A 20,890-nucleotide genomic window follows, 5' to 3' on the forward strand; every position below is an offset into this window, starting at 1 on the left:
AGGCAGTTCTCCGACTGGTCTGGCTTGAGTGAAAAGTTAGGAAGCCTGGCACCCCTGAAGGCCTAGTTTCCCAGGTAAAAGCAGGGATCTTTTTTCTGTAGTGAGAGGAAGCCACAGAAAACAGTTTCCCCTTCCATTAAAAAATAAGCCTTTTTAGCCCTGGCTGGCATAGCTCAGTGGATTGAGCGCGGGCTGGGAACCAAAGTGTCCCAGGTTCGATTCCTAGCCAGGGTACATTCCTGGGTTGCAGGCCATAACCCCCAGCAACCGCACATTGATGTTTCTCTCTCTCTCTCTATCTCCCTCCCTTCCCTCTCTAAAAATAAATAAATAAAATATTTTTAAAAATAAGCCTTTTTTAGGCAAAACAGCAGGATACAAAGTCAATATCCAGAAATCAAAGGCATTTTTGTATACCAGCAATGAAACATCAAAAGCAGAAATCATGGAAAAAATCCCATTTGATATAGCAACAAGAAAAATAAAACACCTATGAATAAACCTAACCAAGTAGGTAAAAAAACCTGTGCTCAGAAAACTACACAACCCTAAAGACACAATCAAGGAAGACACAAACAAATGGAAACATATACTGTGTTCATGGATTGGAAGAATTAACATCATCAAAATGTCCATACTACTCAAAGCAATTTATAGATTCAATGCAATACTTACTAAAGTACCAATGGCATATTTCACAGACATAGAACAAACACTTCAAACATTTATATGGAACCATAAATGACCCTGAATAGCTGCTGCAATTTTGAGAAAGAAGAGCAAAGTAGGAGGGATCGCAATACCTGATACTAAGCTGTATTACAAGGCTACTGTAATCAAAACAGCCTAGTACTGGCGTAAAAACAGGCACATGGACCAATGGAACAGAACAGAGAGCCCAGAAATAAACCCAAGTCTCTATGGCCAATTAATATTCAACAAAGGGGGCAGCAACATAAAATGGAGTAAAAATAGCCTTTTCAACAAATGGTGTTGGGAGAACTGGACAGCTACATGCAAAAAAAAAAAATGAATCTTGAGCACCAACTTACACCATACACAAAAATAAATTCAAGGTGGATGAAAGATTTAAATATAAACTGTGACACCATTAAAGTCCTAGAGGAGAGCATAGGCAGGAAAATCTCAGATATTTCACGCAGCAGTATTTTCACTGATATGTCCCCTAGAGCAAGGGACATGAAAGAATAAGCAAATGGGATCTAATCAAAATAAAAGGCTTCTGCACGGCTAAAGAAAACAGTATTAAAATAAAAAGAGAACCAACCGTATGGGAAAACATATTTTCCAATGATACCTCAGACAAGGGCTTAATCTCCAAAATATATAAAGAACTCACTCGACTCCACTCTAAGAAGACAAGCAACCCAATTAAAAAATGGGCAAAGAACTTGAACAGACATTTCTCCAAGGAAGACATACAGAAGGTCCAGAGACACATGAAAAGATGCTTAGTATCGCTAGCTACCAGAGAGATGTAAATGAAAACCACAGTGAGATACCACCTCACACTGTTGAGAATGGCCATCATAAAGCAACAAACAGCAAGTGTTGGAGAGGATGTGGAGAAAAGGGAACCATAGTGCACTGTTGGTGGGATTGCAGACTGGTGCAACCACTATGGAAAACAGTATGGAATTTCCTCAGAAAACTAAAAATGGATCTGCCTTTTGACCCAGCAATTCCACTGCTAGGATTATATCCTAAGAACCCTAAAACACCAATCCAAAAGAACCTTTGCACCCCAGTGTTCATAGCAGCACAATTTACAATAGCCAAATGCTGGAAACAACCTAGGTGCCCATCAGTAAATGAATGGATCAAAACACCATGGTACATATACACAATGGAATTCTATGCAGCAGAGAGAAAGAAGGAACTCCTACCCTCTGCGACAGGATGGATGGAGCTGGAGAGCATTATGCTAAGTGAAATAAGCCAGGTGGTGAAAGACAGATACCATATGATCTCACCTTTAACAGGAACCTAATCAACAAAACAAACAAGCAAAATATAACCGAAGACACTGAAATAGAGAACAGGCTGACAGTGACCAGAGGAAAGAGGGGAGGGAGCCTTAGGGGAAAAGGGTGAAAGGTTTGCAGGAGCAATTATAGAGGACACGTGGACAATAACCGTGGTGGGGGGTGGAGGCAGGAGGGAAGTGGGGAGGGCTGGGTGTTGGGCTGGGGTGGGGGGAAAAGGCAGAAAACTGTACTTGAACAACAATTAAAATTTAAAAAAATAAGCCTTTTTCAAATTTTTGTTTTAAGAACAAATTTTTTTCTTATCATAAGAGCAGTTTGTATTTGGTGCTCAAAAATAGAAAATACAGTGAGGCAAAAAGAATGAAATGGAAAATATTCATTATTTCTTCAAGCCAGAGAAGAAAGTCATGATTAGTACCTCAGGCCAAGTCCTTTATAATGCTCTTCCTTTGTCTCCTCTCCCTCCACTCTCCTCCCTTTCCCCTCCTCCAGTCCTCTCCCCCTCCTAGCTTCCCTTTCTTCATATATATCTTTCCAGATATTTTTATCAATATATAAATATATATATGACCACAGACCTCTGGTTAGGACCTCTCGTTGTAAAGAAGACAGAAGTTAGGAACGAGGAGCTGTGTGGTCACTGGTGGTACAAACTGGAGAAGAGAGGAGGGGAGGGCCTTAACAAAGTTACTTATGGGGTCTTGTCCTCGTCCTCAGGGGGTGGAGGGGAGGGAGGATGAGAGTGGGTTTTGGGTGGAGCAGAGCAGAGGCTGAGCCATTGAGGGAGTAAATGTTCAGTGGACTTTTCTCAGTACTGTCAGGTGGGGTGGCACATCTCACATTTGATGTGCCACACAACAGAAGTGTGGACGTCAGAGAGGCAATGACCACGGCTGTTAAAAACCAGTGGTCAGGAGAAGACACGTTTCAGTGTTGTCCTAGCCTGTTGTGCAGATGGGACAAAGCTACCACTTGTGACCATCTGTAAAAGAAAAAAGTTTCTGAAAGAAAAGATTCCAAGTGGAGTTACTGTCCACGTGCATGAAAAAGGGTGGGTGAATGAAGAAGGCATGAGAATCTGGTTTAACAGTGTCTGGTCACGAAGGCCTGGAGGATTACTTAAAAAACCCGCTTTGCTTGTTTTGACCACTTCAAAGCCCATGTTGCGTACAGTGCAAAAGCAATTGCAACGGCCTGGAAAACCCAACTTGCTGTGATACCTGGTGAGCCAACCAGCCAACTGCAACCTCTTGATGTGTCAGTAAGCAAGCCCTTTAAGCCCCTAATGAAGAAGGAGTGGACATTGTGGATGCAGTCAGCTGGTTATGATTTAACACCTACTAGCAGGATCAAGGAAGCATCCATCACCCAGGTTTATGATTGGACCCTAAGATCGTGGAACGGTGTCAAGATGGAAATGGTTGTGAAATCGTTTAAAAAATGAGGCTTCAGCAATGCTGTGGATGGAACTGAGGACGATGAAATTTACCAGGATGAGGAGAGTGACTCTTCAGAAGACACCGGTAATGTAGAAATTGAAGATGATACCTCTGATGTTGACAGTGATGAAGAGTTCTCAGCCTTCTATAATGCATAAGTATCATAAATTTGTTACTGATACATAAAATATTTTGTACCTTGTGTTTTGTTCTTGTGTTTTGTAATTATTTGTTACACAAAATTTTTTGTACTATAATATTTTCAAAATAAATGCTAAAATTTCTTTATGATACAAAATGCAAGTATCTAAATATAAGTAAACAAGTTAAAACATTAAAACAAAATTTTTTTCCTGAAAATTTGGGCCAAAAACATGGGTGCACATGGGTGCACATGGTAATGCAGGCTACGTATATAATTAAAAATTTCTACTAGCCAAGTGGAAAAAAGGGAAAAACCAATGAAATTGCTTTTAACAATATATTTCATTTAACCAGTATACCCAAAATATCATTTCAAGATGTCAATATAAAAATTAGTAATGAGATATTTTACATACTTTTTTTCCTATTTCATGGTAAAAATTCGGTGCAGCCACATTTCGCCTGCCCAGTAGCCACGCGCAATGTAGCTCTGGAGGGTCTGCATAGCATGTAGCACTGAACACTAACATAAGGAATAAAGATGTCTGTTTTATTAGGTGGCGATGGAGACTCTCTTTGGCCAAACTCAAGGCAGGGTCTTCTGAGCTCTTTTTCAGCCTTGGGTATGCCCTCAAGATCCCATTTCAGCAAGAATCCTTCAACAGGGTTTTGGAGGGGTGTGGATATAAGAGACTGAGTCTGTGGAAGCGTCTGGCCACGTGTGCTTGGGCCAGGGTGTGTGGGCTCCGCTGTCTCTTTGGCTGGCAGAGTGGAAAGAGCTCTCAGCCCTGGAGGCAGACCCTGGCTCTGACACCAGCAGGTCACTTCGCTGTCTGGGGCCCTGGTTTCAGCGTCCGTGGCCCTCAGGGCCACTCCCTGTCTGTATTCTTCAGGATGCCCAGTGGATGCAGGTCAGCAGTGATGAGGGAGTCCTTGGCACCCCAGTCTCCTGCTGTGCTGGTCTGTCATCTGTGCTGTGTATTTTCCCTTTTTGCCTTGTGAATTTCAGTAATTAACACAAATACACCTAAAGGCGAATTTATGGTGCAAGCAAGTAACTTATTTTATTTTTTATTATATTTATTGGAACGACATTGGTTGCCAGGGTCCAGCCTTGGTGGGGTCTCAGGGTCCCCGAAGGATGCACGGCTAAGGTGAAGAGACTGAAGCAAGACACCTGGTGGGGTGCTGGAGGACAGCCAGGCTTTTTGGGCCCGACTGACTCACCAAGAAAAATCAATCTTTATTTTTATAGGGGAGGTTATACAACATTCAGTGCATAGTGTGATTATTAAAACAGAAACGGTTACCACAAAAATAATTTCTAAAAACACAGAAGGTTTTACAGATCAATCATGTTAAACGAAGAAATAGCTGGAAAGTACGGGAGGTCCCACAGATCAACCATATTATTTTGATCAAGAGGGTCATTAATCAGATAGCCAATGAAGCTATAGGGGAACAAACTTTCAGGTGCCAGTTAGTAACTAGGTATCTATTAAGATTCTAGGAATTGGTCTAAATTAAAAGGGTGCAAGGGGTGATTTGTAGGTATATGAAATCAGCTATTATCCGTTGAGATTAAATTTGTCTCGGTGAGGTAACTGGTTTTTTGCCTAGGCTTTTTGATTTATACATTTTGAGGGGGCATGTTTTGTGTTTGTTTCCATGTACTGAGATTATTATTTCCAACTAGAACTCCTTGCCTCTTTACACTCCTGTCCAGGGTATGGGAGGGGTAGTAGCTCTAATAAATCTTAAGCTTTTGAGTAGTAACTCCTTAAGAAATATTCCTAGCAACAGCTTCCTTCAGCGTTCTGGCAGTTGGCCTGCCCATAGTTTAATTTTGTCCTTAACTTCCCAGGTGGGGGAAGCAGGCAGCATTAGGGTTGCTAGGGGTCTCTATTCTGTAGTCAGCAAGTCATTTCGAGCAGAATTTTTTGTTATAACACACAGGTATCTAAAAATCCCACCACCTATGGCTAACAGGCATACAGGAGGAGATAGACAGGAGATCCGGCCACAGTTGCCTCTGCTGTGCAGATGTGTCTCATCCGACCTGACTGTGTCAAAGGTCAGCTGTTGGTCGGCTCCTGACAATTGGTGAATAAGATTATGTGGGTTTCAAGTGCCTGATTTTATGATACATCATTTGTATATTGTATTGTGTGCCCACCCCCCAAAGTCAAATCATCTTCTGTCACCGTATATTTGGCCTAATTTGCCCTTTACTTCTCCCACCCCTTTCCCTCTGGTAACCACCATACTGTTGTCTGGGTCTCTGAGTTTTTGTTTTTCTTGTTTGAAGCAAGTAATTTAAAAATGCATGCAGGAGTGCTCAAAGGAAGTATTTCAGTATATACGGGGTCTGGCACAAATAACGCCCCCCCTTTTTAATTACAGAATCCTTTATTACAAAATCATAAGCCTGTATTTCTGTAACCTAACAATATCACATTCAAGCATACCATATGACATTTTAGGTGAAATGTTCAAATTAAAACTATAAATTATTACACCCATAGTATTACCCTACTAGCCATGCTCAAGCAGGAGTTGCTTCTGCCAGACCCTGCATTTCATGGCAGTTAGTGGCAGTTCATCTGTTACATCGCTGATCAATTAGCTGCCCTTTACAACTGAGAGGCAGATTTCTGGGATGTATTCTGTTCTGTAGTAACCAGCAGCCGAGTTCAGCAACAGCTACACTCAGAAAGTCAAGAAATAGGAAAATAGGAGCCTAGGAGAACAAAAGGTAAAATTAATGGAAAAGAATTGTCAGAACTGAGAGTTAGATCAGAGAGTTAGCTTTTTTTCTTGTTGATAAGAGTAAATGAAAGTGCAGCAATATTCTCACTGATAATATTTTCAGTGTTTCAACTTTCTCAGTTCTTTAAACCTGAAATTTCTAGCAACACAGCGCATTGCTTCAGGCCCCTGCACAACCTGGTCTTCAGAACTCTCCTCGTGACTGTTTTCTTTCAAGGTCAATGGTATTTGAGTTATGTGTTCGAGTATTTGGACTGCCTTAACCTTAGACTTCGAGGTTGAAAAGTTTAGATCTGGTATGAAATATTAAAGAAATGTCTTCAATTGTGACGTGCATGTATCACAAAATAGCTAATACCACCAAAAGAAAGCAGACTATGTTGTTGCAACTTTTCAGTTCTTTAATGCTCTAGAAATCACTTTGACACCTACATGTAAAATATACATCGGCTATAGATATATTGCTGGGATTAGCTATATGACAGTGGAGTACAGGCATTTTAAAAAAAGACAGATATATAGTTTCTTAATAACTAGATCTTGCATACTGCCTTAGTTAACGATACCAATCAGGAGAACAAAATAGTTTCAAGTTTTTATGCAAAGCTTTTAGGATTTATTCCTAAAGGTATGTCAGTAATATTTTCTCTAGCCTTTTTTTCTTTAAAAGAGGAAGAAGCTATACTTTCTATTTTTAAATTGCAGTGTGACATTATATTAGTTTTAGGTGCACAATATAATGATTCAGTGTTTGCAAGTATTATGAAATGATCACCACAATGAGCCTCCTTAACATCTGTCACCACACAGTTAAAATTTTTTTCTGGTTATGAGAATGCTTAAGATCTGCTCTCAGCAACTTTCAGATATACAATACAGTGTTGTTAACCGAGGTCACCATTTCCATGACTTTTATTTTATAAGTGGAAATTTGTACCTTTTGACCACCTACGTAAAAACTTTTCCCCTAGCCTTTTGGTAAAAGTAGAATTGAAGCTATTTTTGTCCTGCTTTTAGAAGTTGCAGCAAATGAGGGTACCTGGCGATTGATGACTCCTTTGCAGTGGTGAGCCAAGCTATGAAAACATCTCAGGCTCAGTCCCGCTCTGGCCAGCATCAGGCTGCTCCCTGAGGACACAGGGAAGTCCTGCGGGAGAAAGCAAGCTGCCCAGAGGAACACAGAGGCTCCTGTTTGCATGTAACTTATTCTGAGTTGAGAAATCTAAATGACCCAAGGAAAGATTTTCATGCAAAACAGTATTCCTCAAGACACAATAGTTTATTGCTTTTTTTTTTTTTTTTTTTTGAGTGAGAGCTCTTTTGCTGAGTGGCTGAGTGTTCTCAGAACAAACAAACCTCTCAGCTCTGGCACGTCCAGCCCACTTCGCTCTCCCCCCTCCAGCTCCCTCGTGTGAGCTAGAGATCTGATAGCCCAGGCTGAAGTTGCAAGCTCCCTGTGGCCACGCGCCCACCCTTCGGTGGGGTGGCTGGTCCTGCCAGGAAAGTAAAGGAAAGAGAAAGGGTAGGCAGGCCTAGGCGAAGTCCTCCCAATAAAGGTTAATCGCTGGTGGTGACAGCTTCTCACACGACTGGACGGAACACGCTGGGCAGCCGGGCCGCGCTTGCTCCCAGCTGCCTGTCACGGTACTGAGAGGAAGAGGTGACCTCTTTATTTTTAGAAGGGCACAGTCATAATAACTCAGCGCTTAGCTTCATTCAAGGCAGGCAGGCGCTTTGGGAGTTTGTAAACACCTACTTTCTGAGTAAGGGAGGAGTGCTTTTTTTCCAAAAAGGAAAGAGCTGGACTACTGGGTTTTTCCCTCCTGATAGTCATCGCTCGAGTGGAGAAGAAAGCACAGTGGCGCGGGCGCGCTGCAGCCTCCTCCACGGTTTCCGCGTTTTTAAAGGGCAGAAATGCCTGAAGGGGAGGACTCGGGACCAGACAAAAGGTAATTACAGTGTCTGCTTACTGCTTTTCGAGTCCATTTCATTTGCTAGTTATCTTTTGAAAAATACTGTGACTAGTTTAAATGAAAATTTTAAAAAATTAGAATGCAATCCCTTAACTCCAGGAAATTGAATGTTTTTTTTTGTTTGTTTGTTTATTTTGGAGAACTAGAAAGTTAACTTAAAATACCCTTAGAAACATATGAAAATAAGTGTTTTTCTTTAATGAGGAAAGGATAGTGTGAAATTTTAAAAAGTATTTCTCCCTGTACTATGCTAAGTCTACTTGAATTTTCTGATGTTTGATTTTTAACTTTAGATGATAGTTGTTGGAAACCTAAGCTAGTGAACATTTTGTAAAGTATTAGCATTTTAAAGACATGTTGAACATTTCCAAAAGTTAAACTATTAGACCAATATACCAGTTTAGGTATTAAAAAATATATATATATATAATATATATATTGGTCTATAGACTATATACTATAGACTATACTATATATAGACCAATATATAGACTATATATTGGTGTATATATAAATATATATATATTTAACCACAGTTCTTATCTTTGAAAATGTGGTCAGTTTAAGTCCTTATGCAGAACATTATTTGAATCAATGTTTTTATTAATATATAGCTCTAAGAAGAGGGTATAGAGATGGGAAAGGAAACAGGCAATTAATTCCTGCTAATATGACCATAACTTGTGCCCATGTTCAAGGCCTTCCCTTCTAACCCCATTGCTGTATTAACAAAATGTGTATGAATCTGTTTCATTGGAATTCTAATTAGGGTCATGGAAATTAAGAAGTAGAAAGGAGACAAAACAAAAACAAACTCATAGATATGGAGATCCAACTGATGGCTGCCAGAGGGGAGGGGGTTTCGGGGTGCATGAAAAAGGTGAAGGGATTAAGAAGTGCAAATTGGCAATTACCAAATAGTCACGGGACAGAAGGCCCAGCATAGGGAGTGTGGTCAGTGATACTGTGGTGACCGCGCCCGGTGCCAGGTGGTGCCAGACTTGTGGGGCGATCACTTCATAAGTTACATAAATGTCTAGCCACTGCGTTGTGTACCTGAAACTAATGTGATACTGAACTGCAATTAGAAAGAATCTTTTTTGTTGTTGTTAAAAGAGGAAAAGGGGCTATTGACGATTTTATTGTCAAAGAAGGTGGAAACTGGTAGCCATCTGGGAACAGGGGTGCCAGGTGTCGTCGTTTTGTGGTTCTTCCCTTTAAGATAAGCTGCCCTTTTCAGCCGTGACTGTAAGATGTGTGTGTGTGTGCATGTTGATTATAATAAGTTGTAATTGTGTCCTTAGAAACTCCTCCTCTCTTCGCCAGTTTTCTCATTTTTGTTTTCTTTCAAATTTTTTCCCAATACATCAAAGGGGGACATTGAGTTGACTCTTAATTGAATAATTGAAACAGTTTTCTATATAAAATGAGGCATTAAATCAAGTACTTGAAGAGGGCATTTACGAAAGTGCCTACATTTAGGACATGGACTAACTGACTGGTTAAGAAGACAGTTTCAGAGAAATTTAAAGTCAGTCTTGGTTTTGAGATGATGGGGTTGATCTACCTGTATTGTGTGCATCACTGCTGCCCATCACATTTTAATGTTTCTGGAATCAAGACTTTCTCTTTTTCTGTTAGCATCTTGGCATTCCCACCAGCTCCCTGGTAGACATTTGCACAGAACAGGCATTTCAATAAATAATTGTTCAATGAGATGTGTGGATAGCTCATTTTAATACTTGCAGTGAATGTGTAGGTGGACTGATCATTTGAGACTGAAGGGAAAGATTTGGCAGAAATGTAATAATTATCACCATTAAGTAATTAATTGTGGATAATTGTAAATGTTTTGAACTAACAGTTTGTGATGTACACAGAACGTAAGGTGGTTTTCTAAGACTGCTTTACTGGTTACCAAGGACAAACAGACAAGAAGGAAAATGTATATATATATTGAATAATTATTATTACTAAGGACTGATGATGTATTTGCTGAAAATGGGAAACCCCCTTTCACTCCCTTGAAGTAATGTACCCTGCTCCCCTTTTTTATTTTGATGCTGTGACTGCCCACCCTTAACAGTTTGTGGTCTCCTGCACAATAAACTTTGCTTATTTTTTCCTCCCGGGTTTTTTTTCCTCCTAGTCTGTACAGAAAGTTAGAAAGGGCATCCTGGCCAGTGTGAACATTTAGGGCTAGGCTAGAAATAAAATATTACGTTCGAGAGGGAATTTTGCTCATGCTGAATTCGAGATTAAATGCCACTGGACGTCTCCATCGGTGCCATGTCTAAAAGAGAAGCAACTATTAAAAGTGACGGGCCTGCTGACAGCACTTGCCCTGAGGGCTGCCGTTGAGTCTCACCGCAGACTTCGTGTTACCTCAGTCCGGTTGGGGAATTTGGTGACCTGGATTGCTCTGTGATGGGCAGTGAGCTGAGTCTGAACGAAGTGTTTTAAACCAGTGGACACCAGATGATGGGGAGCTTCGTTAGTGTGTCGGCAAGTGTGCCATAGACCCCGCACCTGACTGCTGTGTGCACTCGTGGTCGATGGTTTGGAGGCTGCGTTTTATACTCACCAAATGCACAGATGTGAATAAAACTGCCTGGGGTGGGAGGGAGCCCGAGGCACAGGCCCTCTTCCTCGCTGTTTATCTTGTTGTTGGTAATAAATACTCTGGTATTAACCTCCAAAGACTTCATCTTCGTCTGCATTTCAAGGTCAGGAGATGGGGGGAGGGGTGAAGGAATGCCATTCCGAAGGAGAGTAAGGAAGATGGAAACCCAAGCAGGAAGCCAAAGAAGGAAAAGAGGTGGGGGAAGTGCCTGGGGAAGCTGGCAGGAGCAAGAAATGCGAGCATAACTAGACCGCAGCCAGAGGCCTAGCTCTGTGTGGTCCCTTGTCCCACCTGATTTGGGGCCCCACCATAGAGGTCACCGTGCAGGCCCTCGATGTGGCCCGAATCTGGGTGGAGGGGTGTGGACAGGTGAAACATTCCCTATTGCAGCTGCTGGCAAGGGGAATGGACCTCAGGCTACCAGGATGAGCTCAGCAGGAGTCTTAGAGAAGCAAGCACTTCGCCACCAGGCCTCCGTGTGCACACTTTCGCTCTGTGTGTGTTTATCAGCCCGGCGCTGGAGCCAGGTGCTACACCTCGTGGTGGGGTGAGGGGCGAGGCCGCTGCTCTCATGGAGCATATGGCCTGAATGGGGGAGACAGACCCTTCAGTTAAAAAATAACTGGAGAATATTTCAGATAATAAGGGCTAAAGGTCACATTTAACATGGAAATGTGGGAGAATACCTGGCATGCTTGTGGTACACGAGTGTTCAGAAGGCCTCTCCAAGGAGGTGAGTTCTCGGAGAGGGGGAGAGGAGCCTGTGGCTGCGCCTTCTAGGTGACGAATGGTGTGCTGGTCTCCGGGGGAGGGGAAGCCCTGGTCTTAGGGTTTGTTGATTGCTTTTTCAAGACGCGCACACAAGGTCCCTGAAAGTGGAGCTGGGCAAGGTGCACAGAGTTGGTTCTGGAAAGTCCGTAGGGGTCAGCTCCAGCCCGCAGCGACTGCGTGTGGACACAGGGGCTGGTGTTTAATTCTGATGCTGCTGCCTCTTCTTCATGGATATATCCCCACGGTGTAGGAGCCACACAGTTCTTGAAGGTCTCTTTTTCTTCCACCAACCAACATAGTCTTGGAAAATGTCTCTCTGGCATAGAAAATGTTGACCGCTTTTGAAATCCTCCTTTGATCCAGCTGAGCTAATATTTGAAATTGATTAAGAACTTCGAGAACAATACAGTCTGTCCTTGCTGCCGGAGCATATTTGTGTGCGGTATCTTAATCACCAGTTAATAAGCAGCCCGCTTCCCAACCCCTTGGAGCTCCCCAAGTCCCTGTTAAACCCGATGTTTATTTGATAAACACAGGGGACTAATTTTTTGTCATCCCTCAAATGTGATGAAGGTCTCTCTGGTTTCCTCTACCAAAGGAGGGTGACAGCTGCTGTGTGTTGGGCCATGGAAGGGGCAGTCCCCACGCTGTCCCTAAGCAATCAACAGAAACTGTCCCTACAGAGGAAAAGTCATCGTGTGTGGACTCCCAGACTCTTGTCCCCTCGTGGGCAACTGTGTGTGTAGATGGATCCGGTTGTCTCATGCTTCTCTTACTGTGCGAACCTGGGACCTGCAGAAGATGCGGGAGCTCCAGGGCCTAACTGAGGGGCAATTCTCACACTCAGTATTGTGTTCCCACTGAAGATGTTAAAGTAGCTCGTTTGGGGAAATAAAAACAGTACAGGGAAAAATGAATGTAAAGAAGAAATGGTCAGCCATCATCTTACTGCCCCCAAATGATACTGGGATATTTTGCTTTCAAATATGTCCTGGACAGGTTCTTTTGGTGTTGTTTTTTAATTTTTTGTAAAGTTACAATAATTATATATGATACATACAATTTTATATGCTGTTGTTTTCTTTCCCCTCATGAGCATTTACCAATGACCTCCAACATTTGGAAGCCTTTTTTTTAAATGCCTGCAAAATATTCTACCCTTTGGATTTTACACATTTATTATTACTATTAAATTATTGAAAATTGTTTTGCCATATAAATGAGAGTGAGATACACCACTTAATTTTTCTAACAAGGGGACGATTCAATCGAAAGGCGTCAATAGGAGCTGCCAGGTTCCTGAGGCCGTCTGTGGTCTGACCCTTGTGAGCATCCCAATCACAGGCATGACGTACGTGGACGGCACTCGGCGTGTGCGGTCCGTCCGCTCTCCCTAGGCGGTGGTCTCGACAAGAGCCGAGGCATAATTGCCCAGGGTGTTCCTGGTTGGTCTGGTCTGGGCGGGCTGCGTGTTTTTCATGTTTGGAGCAGGACCATGAGGGGCACGTGTTCGGTTCACATTATTTTTACCCTTTGTAGGACTTCTTTCACCCAAATGAGTGTGGGCGTTAGGCCGCAGACATGTGTTACGTGAATTTACCTCTTCTAGCAGGACGGAGGGATGTCTGCCCAGTGCATCTGACCGTGAGCTGAGTATCCCCAGGAGCAAGTTCAAGTTCAGGACATGTGTGCATCTCATGTCCGATTGGTTTGTTCTAATTTATGAGTACTGTGAATCTTCTAAATGATCATATTTCCATCTCTGATGCAGTCACCGGGAGGTGAAACGATAGCTCACCTCTAGCACGTATAGGAGCCCTCTGGAATGCACCTTTGTGTGCTCTTCTTCCCCCGGGCCATTTCCTTTCCCATCAGGCCCTTCAGTGGCATTCCCTTGTAGGGCCACCCCCTCCCCTTCCCCGGCCCTTTTGTGGCTGCGATAGCTGCATGCTAAGGCATCCAGCCGAGAGATGGATGTCACCCTGTGTGGGATGACACCCACCCCAGGCTCTGCCTCCAGGCTGTGGGCCCTGGGGTGGGGCTGCATCTCCTGGATGAAGGTGCACCATTTCTACAAATGCCTCTTGCAGACCAAGGGCTCTGCTCCCTCAGGTGCTTGTTTTACTCCTTGTTTTCTAAGTTCTTTTAGAGGCCACCTACAAGTCTTAATGGACTGGAGTGAGATAAAATAATTACCAAGAGAATAGCCCTTGCCACACACAAATTAAATATATACCTCTATGTGAAGAAATAGAAAATGAAGTCTTCCATTCACCTAGTTTTTAACTGGGGACTAGGAGGAGACATAAGTGACTGGGTTCAAGAGGCGGTCCACTGAAGCTGGAGATAGGGTGAGAGAGATGCAGGGACTGGATTTGGGGTTTGGGAAGCATCAGCTTGTGATGCCAACAGAAAGTTTGCTTTGAAAATCAGTAGTTTGCTTCAGCAATCTAACTTCTCTTTCAGCTGAAACCTGGTGACGTCACAGTTTGTTTCTGCAGCTGGCTGGCCATGTGGCAGCCTAGTAACAAGAATCAGCCCAAATTCAGAGGAAAGACCTTCAGGCAGAAGTGTGTCAAAGCTCTTGTTTGTATGTGTGTGTGTTTTTAGCTATTCTTGCGAAATCACTATAAACTCTGAATGAAAAAATAAAAATGACCTCCTGAGGGAATATTGGCTTCTGGCTCTTTGGCCAGAGTTAATATGACTTCATCCAGTGCCTTCTGTGAGTGAGAACCAGGCAGAGTGGTTTTAACCCTGATGTGTTCTTACCTGTATTTTTCCTCATTGTCCTCTCAGACTCATTCATCTACTCTCTCTCTCGAATCCCTGGGCTCCACCCGTGCCTCTCACCACGGACTGCCTTCTCCCATCCACGGTACCTGTTGTCTGTGATTCCAAATGGGCAAAGATGAGAGGCAAAACACAGATGGAGCAACGTGAAGCAGTCACAGAGTGTCCTGATGCCGAAGTTGGGAAACAGGGGGAGGGTCCCAGCTGTCCCTGGGAGGCCCACACAAATTGAGGTGGTGACCAAGAGGGTAGTGGTGTCATTCTTACAAGGAGGTTCCTGTCAGTCTTCCAGGCCGGCCACACATCCCCTCTTCCTCAGATGCAGCCTCATTTTTGCAGGGTTGGGCAGCCCTGGGCGTGACTGTCACCCACAGGGTAAATGCCAGCGAAGGCTATTAAAAATGTTGTTCTGCAGTTCTCCCAGAGTTTGGGAGGAATCCAGATTGTGGATTCTTTGTCTTAGATGGGGGACCGCAATTGTGAGTGCCCCATGTTAGCAGGGGGGAGGGAAAGGCTGGAACCCCCCAAAGTCAGTGCCCTCTCCGTGGTAACTGGTTTACGAAGGCTGCTGTGTGTCAGGGCGGAGAGCTGCTGGGACACCCGCAGGTGGTGTTGCCTAAGGAGGAGTGTCACGCAGCCATTGACGTCACCGTGGGCCTCTCGCTGGCTGCAAACAGAACGAGCAGCTGAACTCTCCGCTGTGACTCAGGAAGTGACAATTCGTGGTGGTGTTTCAGTTGAGCTCTAGGCAAGGGCTCTCTTCTGAAAAGAAAACACACCCATCTATCATCTTCAAATTGCACCTGTAAAGATTAAACCTACAAATTCTGTCTTTAGATGATATTTCTGGAGTATCTTGTGATGTGAGGGGCAGAAATCTTTCTTTTCAAAGTAAGTAAACTGAACATGGATTCTAAACAGTCATCCTTTCTCATAGCCATCACTATCTTGAAGGCTTTCTTTTAGGAGTATGTTTGTTTTGGGGAGGAAGGCTCTGAGATGTAGCCTTTGTTATGAAAGGAATATTTATGTAGATTAGTGATAAACCTGGAATGAATCGACTTGCTTGCTGAAACAAGGAGAGATTTGCTCAGTAAACGGAGCACCACCAGCTCTGACGTCGTCGGCGAAGGGGGAAGTAGCTGACAACCCGCGCTGGGCCCGGCGGAGGGGAGACTGGGAGGCTGCTGCAGTCCGTGGGCAGGGCTGCGGGCTTGGCGGCAAGTGGCTCCATGCTCCCGTGCCGGCCCCTAGCACCTGGAAATGGTGCCTGGAGTTCTGATAAGGGTCGTGGGGCCTTGTTGGGAAGGTTCCGGGAAGCATTTTATGGCAGATCAGTGTGATCTGCCATGCTTGGAGAGGGTGAGCGGGTATGTGAGTGAAGCTCACTGTGCCAGCGTGAGGACGGGGCAGGGGAGCAGTGGGAGGATAATCTTTGCTTATTTGACTTTGAAAGACTCTCAAGTTTTCAGTGATGTTAGTGGCACCTTGACCCTGCCCCCTCAGTAGTTCCTGACATTCTGAGCTTGAGAGGGTAGAGACTTTACCTAGGAAAAGTCTGAAGTTTAGATGCCTCTTTGCTAAATCCTGGATAAACTCCCAGGGCAAGGTCTATTTTAAGATCAGAAGGAAACCTTTCTCCTTGTAATACTTTACAAGTCAAATCTGGCATATAACAACCTCACCACTATTATGACAAGAAATTGTGTGCTTCTCTTTCATTTATTATTAGCAACAGGACTGTTTTTTTATCCAGACGCTGTAAAACAGGTGTGGAAGGTTGGTGGATTGGAGTTGGAAAGACCTGGAGAGACCTGGTCCTGGTGTTGCTCCCTCTTGGCTGTGTCTGCTTTCTCCCCTGTAAAATGGGGGTTTTGCCCACATTGTCAGGTTGTGGTGAGGGTTACAGATCATATGATAAAGCTCCTAGTGTAATTCCCAGCACTTGGTACATACACAATACCTGGGGGGTGTTGTTATAGTAGGAGCTCTTTGAATGGTTCCCAGTCAGCTTGTTGGGTTAATCAGTGATCTCCATCACTGCTGGGTAGCCACATGGCTGAAGCCTAGGACACCTTGAACCTAGCAGGCCAGTGCAGCCTGGAGGCCAGATCCACCCTGCACCTGTTTTTGTAAGTAAAATTTTATTGGAACACAGCAATGCTCTTTCTTTTGGATAGCGTCTGTGGCTGCCCTCCTACTGGAATGGCAGAGTTGAGTACAGAGGCTGGATGGTCAACAAGAGCTAAGTTATATTCCATCTGGCCCCTTTTAGAAAATGATTGTCTGCCCTGACTCCAGTATAGAACTGTTCCCACCGTATGAGTTGTGTGCTTACCAAGTCAGTGTGTTATTCACAGATCTCTTTATGCCAGTGTTGTTGCTATTCTAATTACATCATTTTCACTATAAATTATGTAAACTGATGAACTAAGAGATCAAAAATAATATTGTGGGAGATTCTGCTGTTTGTTCCCAAATTCGTAGTTTTTTTCCCTTCCTTTGGTAATAGAATCTCAAGTTTCAGCTAGATGATGGCCACCAATAATTGCCTTCCATTTCTAGGCTCCCTTGCCCCTAGGCATGGCCACGTGACTGTGTTCCAGCCAGTGGGAAGTGGGTGGGAGCTTTGAGTGCATCTCCTTAGACTCCAGTCCATGAGTCTAAGGGAAATGGAGTGCCCTCTGACTCCTTTCCCCCTCTCTGCTGGCTGCAGTGCGGATGGGGTGGCAGGAGCTGAGTAACTGTCTTGGTGATGCTGAGGGTCTCTGAGCAACAAGATGGAAAGAGCCTGGACCTCCAGCCTATGGAGATCCCATGTAGCCCAGGCCCACTCTGCTCTGCTGGACAAGGGAGAAAGATGAAGCGGTCGGTCTCTTGTTTAAACCACCGTCACTGGGACATTTGAAACAATAGTTCAACTTATATCTTAATACATGACAGCTGTTTACCTCTATGAAACCAAGTTGAATGCACTGGAATCAGTCATGGCAAGTTGCTAATTAATACTGCTTTTTAAAAAAGTGGACAAAACAACTAAAAAGGTTGGTGGAGGGGCGAGCATAAGAATGATCCTTTAAGTGGGTTGTCTGATTTATTAAGTTCTTCCTCCTCTTTAAACCACCTAGAAATCAGAGCTAGTTCTTGGGACTTTATTTCACACAAGGACACCAGTTTTTGTTCTGGTGGGCAGTTTTCAGCACTCACCGTGCGGATAAAGTGATGTTCCTTGGATTCAGTTGACTGCCCCGAGGGAGCACCGCTCGGTTTTGTTGGACCCCAGGCAGCATTTAGGTTGTTCCTTAAGTGTGAGAATACTCATACTGACTCCTTGTTGAGATGGTATGGAGTTAATGGATAATCTGTAGTATCCTAGATAAAGGAAGAGGGAAGTTATTTGCTACTAAAAAGCAGCTTAAAATTGGCCGTTGACTATCTATAAGTACACAAAAGCCCTTGTAAATGCTGTGATGAAAACCTGAGAAAGGAGGATTTACCCCCTCCCAGGCAATCAGGCCCCGAGGCAGAGCAGCCCCCTGTTTTCGGTAAATTTACCTTTACATTCTTAACCCCATCTCTGGACTTTCCAGCTCTCGTTTCCAGGGAAACCATAGGTCCTGGATTTGACCAGACAGAGAATTTCTAGTTCCTGCTTCACAGCAAGGGAACAAAGCGGTGAAAACTGTGGCAACGAGGCCACCCCCGTAGATGGCGGGACACCTGCTCCGGCCTCGCACTCACCACAGGCCTGGAAATGGGCGATCCATTGTAAGGGAAAGACGAAATCCCGTGCACAGCTCTGAGTTTCTCTGTTAACGGGACTGCGAACATTGGCGGAACCCGGATTTGACATCTTACATTTTCAGCATCCTCACAGCCTCAGAAAATGGAAGTACCTGGGTTTTTCTCGGCTTATTAGGAGGTCTGTTTGCCAGGAACCTTTTTCAGTCTGAGGTCTCATACTTCAAGGACTAAGATCTGAGATCTGAGATCTTAGTACTTGAAGGGTTGCAAATAGCTACTAAGATTCTCTTTTAAGGGATATTGCCAGCTTTAAATATTTCTCTTTCAAGTTAACATCAGTTTCGAAATCTACTCTTTCTATAAGAAAGTAAACGTTGCTTATTTCGTTCAAGTGGAGGACGTTACTCAGTGCTTCCCTAAATTCAGCTTCTCCAGCAGACCTGTGTGTGGATAGCCTATTATGAAACCCTTAAGCAGAGGGTGCTGATTACCCTATCCAGGCCCACGGGCCCTCTTGATTTGCTGAGATATGTCAGAAGTGGTGGGGCATGATCCAAAACACGTTCGGTATCCAGTCTGGTCTGGCTCCTCATTTGCCAGACCCAGAAACCCCGGTTCCTTCCGAGGGTTAGTCACAGCCCCAGATGGAGTGACATCTTTGGTCACGGCGCTGCTGACCTGCGTATTTTTATGGTCCTACATTCTCCAGCGTAATTTGTTAAAAGAACATTAATTTCATTTGCTTTTCTGATTCCCAAAAGTCAATTTATAATAGATTTCAGAGTTGATTCATTCCTGGCTTCTTTGGTGATATAATGCAATGAAAGGGAACTTAATTTTTAAGTGAACCTAATCACCCTTAGCCCCTGGGGTGTCTGCTGGCTGTGATATGTGCAGGGCTCACTGAGACACTGTGTCGAGAGTGGATAGTTTGGTTAAAGATTACATCAACTAGAAGGTCTAAGGCTTCTGTTTATGAAAAGAGAAGCAATGGCATATATCTAACTTCAAAAACAATTGTCTTTTATACAGCCCAACATTTTTTTTTCATTTCTTGAAAATGCATTATGGTTACATGAACTAGAAAAAAAAGAAAAAAATGTGCATGGTAGATTGAGTTCTGATCAAAATATAACTCTCAAGCATAGAATGTACTCAAAGGTAGCAGTTAAAGGGTGTATAATATGTATATAGGTATTTCTATCTCTGCTTTTTCTTTTTTTGCCTAAGTTTCTTGTTTCCAGCCACATAATCTGTCTTTCATTGCATGTTTGTTTAAAATAGTCGTTGTCGTTGTATGGCTTGATAGCAGGTGGATATCTTTGGCCATCTGGCTCCATTGGTTCCGTTTTGGCCGTGGTCAGTTTCCTGAAGGCTCGCCTACGCTTGTGAGTGCCCTCAAGTAGCTCAGGATAAAATGTTTTAGCACCACGTACTCGATCTACATAGTGGGGAGGACACAACTCTTAGAATGTCTAGGCCCAGTTAAATGTTATTTCACTATAGTTTTGTCCTTGTGGTTCTGGATGGTTCTCACCTGGGAAAATGAAGTAACTGAGGTCAATCAAAGAGCTGTTTTATCTCACTAGAGGATCTTATCAAGTCTATTCATGCAGCTGAATTATGGAATACAAGCAGAAAATGAAACAGTAATAAACTGTGTGTGTCACAAACAAGAAGGCATTTAAAATTTTACTGACAAGACTAGCGAATCCAGTAAACGGTGTCCCAGGTAGGTGAAGGGAGCAAGGCGTATGGATTTAACATTGCGCCGGAGGGAGGCGGTAGGTGTGAACAGCACATAGCCCTTTCCTTGATGTCTGATTTAGGGAGGCTGACTTCCTAGAAATGGCTAGGGTATTGGGCAAGCAGGTCTCCAGTTGGCTTGGCCGTTTTGCCACACATAAAGCACACGTGGCAGCTGTTAGATTCTCCTGAATACCACTGACTGGAACTCGAACTCTAGAGGCAGAGATAACACCTGCGACAGGTAGGAGTGAAGGAGGGTGGCGCAGATGGGCGGACAGCTTTCTCCCTGGCCTCAGGTTCAACCTGGGTCATTCAGATCTCATTTATTTCTACTGAATACATGTCACAAAGCAATACTACCGTAATATTTAAGAATAAGGTTTTCTGAGCAAATTAATAATGTGAATGGAAATGAGATGTTGGAGGAACTTTTTGTTTAAAGATTTTATTTATTTGTGTTTAGAGAGGGGAAGGGGAGGGAAAAAGTGGGAGAGAAACGTCGATGTGCGAGAGAAACATGGATTGGTTGCCTCTCACATGCCCCCAACTGGGGACCTGGCCCACAACCCAAACATGTGCCCTGAATCAAACCCGGCGACCTTTCGGTTTGGGGGATGATGCCCAGTCCACTGAGCCACCCCAGTCAGGGCGGAGAAGCTCTTTAAATATGTGTTTTGAAGAACTCTTTTAATCTTCAGATATAAAACACACAATGACTGTTATCATGGTGATTAGAACTGCACTGAAGGCCGACTCCTTTTCAGTTCATTATTAGGCAGACGCCTGCTTTGTTTCTGTGACTTGGAGTTAGTGGGGAAAGCATTCCTGTGGAAACTCTCTGTAATCAGACAGACTGCACAGTGTGTTAATTAATTT

General features: G+C 43.7%; 1 protein-coding gene across 2 annotated transcripts in view; it reads left to right on the top strand.

The window, feature by feature from the left end:
* RETREG1 (reticulophagy regulator 1) overlaps nt 1-20,890 on the top strand; it is a 116,122-nt gene that overhangs the window by 74,803 nt on the left and 20,429 nt on the right. Inside the window, exon 1 of one of the 2 annotated variants that reach the window (XM_036020250.1) lies at nt 8,036-8,310. The exons of the other annotated variant lie outside the window; for it this stretch is intronic. Within the exon in view, the coding sequence (XP_035876143.1) occupies nt 8,276-8,310 (35 nt within the window). The 5' untranslated portion in view covers nt 8,036-8,275. Of the gene's footprint in view, nt 1-8,035; nt 8,311-20,890 lie in introns of those variants that run through there. 2 annotated transcript variants of the gene reach the window in all.

Source organism: Phyllostomus discolor, chromosome 3, assembly GCF_004126475.2.
Source record: "Phyllostomus discolor isolate MPI-MPIP mPhyDis1 chromosome 3, mPhyDis1.pri.v3, whole genome shotgun sequence".
Classification (NCBI taxonomy): Eukaryota; Metazoa; Chordata; class Mammalia; order Chiroptera; family Phyllostomidae; genus Phyllostomus; species Phyllostomus discolor.